This window comes from Phallusia mammillata, chromosome 2, assembly GCF_965637545.1.
Source record: "Phallusia mammillata chromosome 2, kaPhaMamm4.hap1.1, whole genome shotgun sequence".
Classification (NCBI taxonomy): Eukaryota; Metazoa; Chordata; class Ascidiacea; order Phlebobranchia; family Ascidiidae; genus Phallusia; species Phallusia mammillata.
The window spans coordinates 495,010-502,859 of record NC_137253.1 but is presented as its reverse complement, the minus strand read 5'-3'; the positions used below and the strand labels follow the sequence as shown (position 1 = coordinate 502,859).

The window sequence follows — 7,850 nt, the reverse complement described above, 5'->3', positions numbered from 1 at the left end:
CTTATCTAGTGACGCAACTCTTTGTTTCAATTGTTGATATCCAGCCACTAGGCGGTGTTCCTGCCGGGTGAGCAAACTCTTCAGGTTCAAAACATTTCGCTTGATATTCGCGATCGTTTCAAACTGGAAATATTTAAACAAACATTTGTTGATTAACTGATGAAAGTAACGGTCCAAATACACATAAAAAGCGACATGCTTAATTTTTTCTTTATTTTCATCATAATGTAGGCGACAAGTCAATATGTTATCGGTCAGTCGTCACATGTCCAGTGGGGAGGGGACTTTACAACCAGAAAAAAATATCATTAAACTTATGAACAAATCCAGTATGTACTGTTTCATTTATTGATCATTCACGTGATAAACCGACTTCACAAATTGGTGCGAGTTGTTTTCATAACAGCCACAAAACGTTTTGTGTGAAATAGTTGAAATTGGTTTGTTTAAACGACCAATTACAGACAGACAGCAACTTATGGTGTTTGTTGGAATGTGATCTGTTGAACCCCAAGTTGACGTTAAAACCTTTTTCGGGTTTTAGGGGATTGAAATTTAAAAGCTGTTAACCCGGGGTTTCACCTTTTAACTGGAAATGGAGGCTCAGTTTAACGCTTGGCTGGGCATGAAAAGTTTCCCTGTCTGTAACAGAACACCCTAGCCCGCAAAAGTCGTGCGCAGAAAAATGTACGAGTTTAACCGAGTCAGTAGGGGTACAATGAACAATGAATCGGCATTGTTTAATCTCTGTTGTGCAGCAATGCAAAAATATCGTACAAAAGCATTTGTCTCGCAACAAAGTAGAAACATATGTTTCAGTTTGTTCTTCCTTCGTAGAGCGAATATTCCTGTCTGAGCTGACATTTAAACTTCACCACGGCTGAGAAACCGAGGATTATTGGATGGCTTTGGTAATTTGTGGTTATAACGTACTTGTGATTCTCCACAATGCACCCATTGTTTTGTAATAAACCCGATTAACGCAATAGTGAACGGTACCTGATGCTTAGGCCAAACTATTCGCAATTAAAACTCCCCTGGGTTGAAATGACCACCCAAACAGGCCGCCTCGAAATTGTTTATGTGCGAATTTTACGACGCGTTCAAGCGTGAAGTTGATCCGCATCATTGAGCGTCGCAAATAAACAGAGGCCAAGTCTATTTATTTCCCACTGGTTTATAAATCTCCACCTGACAAGTATTGATCCGAAACGATGCCTGTTTTGGGCCATACAGGATCAGAAAACGTAGTTGCATCAAATATAAAAAATACTCTCATTGAACAATTTCTGCCGACTTAGAGTAATTCGTCTTTCCTTACTTTTCCATGTTTTGCCTTCCCTCCTGGGTGTCCTGCAGCAATCGCATTTACCACAAAAACAAAAAACACAAAAATTACACCCTTCATTATTCTGTTTTCACAATCTGCAAATTGCAATCACATAATTTGGGACCCTGACCGAAACACAGTTATAACAATCACATTAAATATAACAATCACACAAAACATAACAATCACATAGATTGTAACAATCACACTGCGTAAAACAACCACACAACTTATAACAATCACACAAAATATAACAATCGCACAACTTACAACAACCACAACGTATAACAACAACACAATTGTAACAATCACACAACTTACAACAACCACAACGTATAACAATCAGACGACTTATAGCAACTGCATAACTGGCAACAATCTCAACTCTCAAACTCACACGCGCACTGATCCAGTGAAGCAGCAAACTGAAATCTCGACCTTTGTTCAACTTTTTCTCCCGCAAACTTTTTTACTCGCAACTTTTCAGACTCTTTAAACTTAGGATTTAAACTTTATTTGCTGTGATCCTACGCGTGATATCTTCGTGTCCTGGTGATTTTGCACGCTTCTTTCAAATCAGGCGCCTGTTTTACTTAAAACTGCAACATTTGCAAAACAGGAAAGCGGGATTATTTTCTCGAAACCAATTTCGGTTTTTGCAATTCAACCAGGCGCTGTCCTTAAAACTTCAACCGTAAAACGGCCCGGTTTGAAACTACTCAAAACTTGTTTAACTGTTGATTGGCTGAAACTTGTTTGTTTGACGTCACAAAAGTCGCAACTGTCGCTTGGTTGACTTCGCGACACGCTTGGATGAACTGTTGCGGATGACTGACCTTGTGACGAAAGGTCGCTTTAATCCAAAATGAAAATACGAGAAGTTAGTTTGAAATGACCAGCACAGGTACACTCAAAGCAAGCAGAACCAAATGCGCAGGTTTACTTTGGATGATTTGCATTCTCACATTAACCTTGTTTACATTGTGCGTGTATTTCCATAAATGCTTATCACAACTTCAAGTTGCGATGGTTTGCGCCCCCGGCGGGGCTGCGGTTTGTCTCATCGACAAGTCGGGAGAATATACTTAATATTCATTGCAACCTTGATCAAATCTTATTATCACGTGTTTCGATACACACAAGCTTCCTGAGTACACTGAGGACCACTGTGAGCAACATTAGATGTGCACGCTGTGGTCACACACCAGTTTATGCGCAGCATAGATTTCCATGTGTCTGGACATACACACAATCTCCCTGAGTACACTGAGGGCCACTATGAGCAACATTAGATGTTCACGCTGTGGCCACACACCAGTTTATGTGCAGCATAGATTTCCATGTGTCTGGGCATACACACAAGCTCCCTGAGTACACTGAGGACCACTGTGAGCAACATTAGATGTGCACGCTGTGGCCACACACCAGTTTATGTGCAGCATAGATTTCCATGTGTCTGGACATACACACAATCTCCCTGAGTACACTGAGGGCCACTATGAGCAACATTAGATGTGCACGCTGTGGCCACACACCAGTTTATGTGCAGCATAGATTTCCATGTGTCTGGACATACACACAATCTCCCTGAGTACACTGAGGGCCACTATGAGCAACATTAGATGTTCACGCTGTGGCCACACACCAGTTTATGTGCAGCATAGATTTCCATGTGTCTGGGCATACACACAATCTCCCTGAGTACACTGAGGGCCACTATGAGCAACATTAGATGTTCACGCTGTGGCCACACACCAGTTGATGCGCAGCATAGATTTCCATGTGTCTGGACATACACACAATCTCCCTGAGTACACTGAGGGCCACTATGAGCAACATTAGATGTTCACGCTGTGGCCACACACCAGTTTATGTGCAGCATAGATTTCCATGTGTCTGGACATACACACAATCTCCCTGAGTACACTGAGGGCCACTATGAGCAACATTAGATGTTCACGCTGTGGCCACACACCAGTTGATGCGCAGCATAGATTTCCATGTGTCTGGGCATACACACAAGCTCCCTGAGTACACTGAGGACCACTGTGAGCAACATTAGATGTGCACGCTGTGGCCACACACCAGTTTATGTGCAGCATAGATTTCCATGTGTCTGGACATACACACAAGCTCCCTGAGTACACTGAGGACCACTATGAGCAACATTAGATGTGCACGCTGTGGCCACACACCAGTTTATGTGTAGCATAGATTATCATGTGTCTGGACATACACACAAGCTCCCTGAGTACACTGAGGACCACTGTGAGCAACATTAGATGTGCACGCTGTGGTCACACTCACACACCAGTTTATGTGTAGCATAGATTTTCATGTGTTTCGATATACACACAAGCTTCCTGAGTACACTGAGGAACACTGTGAGCAACATTCGATGTGCACGTTGTGGCCACACACTAGTTGATGCGCAGCATAGATTATCATGTGTCTGGACATACACACAAGCTCCCTAAGTACACTGAGGACCACTGTGAGCAATATTAGATGTGCACGCTGTGGCCACACACTAGTTGATGCGCAGCATAGATTATCATGTGTCTGGACATACACACAAGCTCCCTAAGTACACTGAGGACCACTGTGAGCAACATTAGATGTGCACGCTGTGGTCACACTCACACACCAGTTTATGTGTAGCATAGATTATCATGTGTCTGGACATACACACAAGCTCCCTAAGTACACTGAGGACCACTGTGAGCAACATTAGATGTGCACGCTGTGGCCACACACTAGTTGATGCGCAGCATAGATTATCATGTGTCTGGACATACACACAAGCTCCCTAAGTACACTGAGGACCACTGTGAGCAACATTAGATGTGCACGCTGTGGCCACACACTAGTTGATGCGCAGCATAGATTATCATGTGTCTGGACATACACACAAGCTCCCTAAGTACACTGAGGACCACTGTGAGCAACATTAGATGTGCACGCTGTGGCCACACACTAGTTGATGCGCAGCATAGATTATCATGTGTCTGGACATACACACGAACTCCCTGAGTACACTGAGGAACACTGTGAGCAACATTAGATGTGCACGCTGTGGCCACACACCAGTTTATGTGTAGCATAGATTATCATGTGTCTGGACATACACACAAGCTCCCTAAGTACACTGAGGACCACTGTGAGCAACATTAGATGTGCACGCTGTGGCCACACACTAGTTGATGCGCAGCATAGATTATCATGTGTCTGGGCATACACACAATCTCCCTGAGTACACTGAGGACCACTGTGAGCAACATTAGATGTGCACGCTGTGGCCACACACTAGTTGATGCGCAGCATAGATTATCATGTGTCTGGACATACACACGAACTCCCTGAGTACACTGAGGAACACTGTGAGCAACATTAGATGTGCACGCTGTGGCCACACACCAGTTTATGTGTAGCATAGATTATCATGTGTCTGGACATACACACAAGCTCCCTAAGTACACTGAGGACCACTGTGAGCAACATTAGATGTGCACGCTGTGGCCACACACTAGTTGATGCGCAGCATAGATTATCATGTGTCTGGGCATACACACAATCTCCCTAAGTACACTGAGGACCACTGTGAGCAACATTAGATGTGCACGCTGTGGCCACACACTAGTTGATGCGCAGCATAGATTATCATGTGTCTGGGCATACACACAATCTCCCTGAGTACACTGAGGACCACTGTGAGCAACATTAGATGTGCACGCTGTGGCCACACACCAGTTGATGCGCAGCATAGATTATCATGTGTCTGGACATACACACGAACTCCCTGAGTACACTGAGGACCACTGTGAGCAACATTAGATGTGCACGCTGTGGCCACACACTAGTTGATGCGCAGCATAGATTATCATGTGTCTGGGCATACACACAATCTCCCTAAGTACACTGAGGACCACTGTGAGCAACATTAGATGTGCACGCTGTGGCCACACACTAGTTGATGCGCAGCATAGATTATCATGTGTCTGGGCATACACACAATCTCCCTAAGTACACTGATGGCCACTGTGAGCAACATTAGATGTGCACGCTGTGGCCACACACCAGTTTATGTGTAGCATAGATTATCATGTGTCTGGGCATACACACAATCTCCCTGAGTACACTGAGGACCACTGTGAGCAACATTAGATGTGCACGTTGTGGCCACACACCAGTTTATGTGCGGCATAGATTTCCATGTGTCTGGACATACACACGAACTCCCTGAGTACACTGAGGAACATAGATTTTCATGTGTATTTTTGTTAGAAGTGAAGCCAAGCCAATATAGGCAGCCCAATACGTTTACCCTGCACACAACAGTTGAAACCAAACAGGCATTGCAACTATTTGTAACCAACACCAGTTTTAGTTGTGGAGGAAGGAATTGGAAGCTTTAGCGGAAGGTGCATTCCAATTAAATTACTGCAAACTAAACATTGCAAACATCTCTAGTTAACCAAAACACTGAGAAGATTGTAAAAATTCGCATTGATGAAACGTAGTCATGGCAACATATCGAGGAGTTTCGGAAAAACTTTTGCCGCGAACTCATCCATGCGTATCGGTTGCTTGGTTACCAGGGACTGGCGGGAAGCTTCACAAATCAGAGTGGCCCACAATGTGTCACGTGACTTAACGGCGATTTTTTCTTTTCCTGTTGTGAAAAGATTTGAACGTTGGGAAGTACCCTTTGGGGAAGTACCCTACAAACCGACCTCACTTCTAATGACATTCACAAAATGAACCATCTCTTCCCAGTACGAATCCTCAAAACGTTTCATGTTGTCCTTTATCACTGCTGGTGCAATGTTTCCTGCTTCTGTGTATTGTTGCGTCGACAATTCTCTTTTGTTTTCGCAAACAATCATTCCTTTGTCCCCGAATATCTGTGGTGTTAGTTCTAACAAATTTACACGAACTCTTCGAGACGAGAAACTTAACCATGTGATTGATTGAAGTGCACTGCACTACGCACTTTCAGTGTTATTTACCCTGATGAAGGCGACCTGTATAGGACGTCAAAACGTCGGAATAAAAATACAATTGCCAGAAGAGCTCTATTAACTTGTTACGCCTGGCAACAACAGCTTATATATGTGTGATTGAGGTTTAAGTTTTCATATTTGCAAACGTTTTTACCTCGCATCTGTGGTCGTATCCATAAACCGCCTCTCTGTTGGCGTCCACGTGACCCATTGTCCCGTCACCAAACTGCATTGTGACGTAAAGCTGGTCAACATCACCGATCTTCCTAATGTCGTCGAAGAAAGCGTGACCTGATGCCATGACAGCGTGAGATTTCATCCAATTAGCTTCCACAACAGCACTCACCCAATGAATACACAGTGGTCGGGTTTTCCTGGGCAAACCATCGGATCAGATCAACGTCGTGAATGCATTGATCAATGCTCATCCCACCTGAATGTTCAAGGGAATTAGTTTTCTGTTAATTTTCAGCCCAAATCATTCATATTTTTCACCTGAAATCTTCAGATATTCAATGGAATTTCTCGGCATATCACGTGACGTGACTTTGATTGATTTCAAATTTCCCGCAATTTTCTCTTTGTCCATCCAAGCAGAACGGATCTGGGGATCAAATCTGCGAAAAAGTTGACATAGAAACGATTAAGTTGGGACCATCGCAAGTAAAACAACCATCGCAACCATCTTGGTTCACCTCCTATTAAAGGCGCAATACAAATGAAGGTCTTTTTCTCGGGCGATTTCGTAACATCTGCTGATTGATTCAAGACTGAATGCTAGAGGCTTCTCGCACATAACGTTTTTACCTGGAAAAAATAATTAAAACGTTGTCACGGATTTCTGTGGTTGAAAAAATTGGTTGTGCTTTAGGGTATTTACCTGCGTTAAGTGCGTTGATGACGTGTTGCTCGTGTGACGTGGTAGGGGTGCAAATGATCGCTGAGTTTACTCTGCAATAAATGTTAGTTTCATTTGTGGGTTGAAGATATATCCTAGACTTACTCAACGTCGTTATAAGCTCTGCTGATGTCATCGAAGTGTAAAGGTTGGGTTGCGCTTAATCCAAACTCCCGGATGTATTGCGTCACAGCGTCCATGTCAATGTCAACGATGTATCTCACCTTCACTAAAATAATTGCTTGCGTCCAGTGAGTTTTGTGCAACTATATCTCGAAGTTTTTTATTATTTGTATCGTCTTGAAGGTTGAAGGCTCTGCCCGACGCTTGGTTGGCCATGAGAAGTTTTCATGCCCGTAACCGAATACCCCAGTCCGCAAAACTCGTGAATAGGAAAAATATCGACGTTGTTTTATACAACTTGAACAACTTACAGGCAAGAAAGCTTTCACTAAAACATTTGCTAGTATTTTGCGCAACTGTGTCGAAATCAAGTATATTTTTAATTATGGAAGTTTTACAAACACAAACCTTTTTGCATTCGAGCCAAATTTCCCGCGTGAATTCTTCCGATTCGTCCGATCCCTATCACCATGACAACCACTTCTTGTCGAATCAT

General features: G+C 43.4%; 1 protein-coding gene across 1 annotated transcript; it reads right to left on the bottom strand.

The window, feature by feature from the left end:
• Positions 1 to 5,844: 5,844 nt before the first annotated feature.
• Positions 5,845 to 7,850, bottom strand: LOC145214822 (myo-inositol 2-dehydrogenase-like). The gene is made up of 9 exons (XM_080083425.1): positions 7,763 to 7,850; positions 7,337 to 7,460; positions 7,214 to 7,284; positions 7,029 to 7,140; positions 6,829 to 6,950; positions 6,680 to 6,766; positions 6,488 to 6,624; positions 6,069 to 6,234; positions 5,845 to 6,002 (listed from the first exon to the last, which is right to left on the bottom strand). Exons 1-9 carry the CDS (start codon positions 7,848 to 7,850, stop codon positions 5,851 to 5,853), a joined length of 1,059 nt encoding a protein of 352 aa, XP_079939551.1. The 3' UTR covers positions 5,845 to 5,850.

Bases quoted from the DNA above. Each gene is read 5' to 3' on its own strand.
- LOC145214822 (XM_080083425.1), bottom strand. From the start codon at position 7,850: ATGATTCGACAAGAAGTGGTTGTCATGGTGATAGGGATCGGACGAATC. The intron at 7,461-7,762 runs GTTTGTGTTTGT...CAATTATTTTAG, and splicing joins TTTGGCTCGAATGCAAAAAG to TGAAGGTGAGATACATCGTT. The intron at 7,285-7,336 runs GTAAGTCTAGGA...CATTTATTGCAG, and splicing joins AGAGCTTATAACGACGTTGA to AGTAAACTCAGCGATCATTT.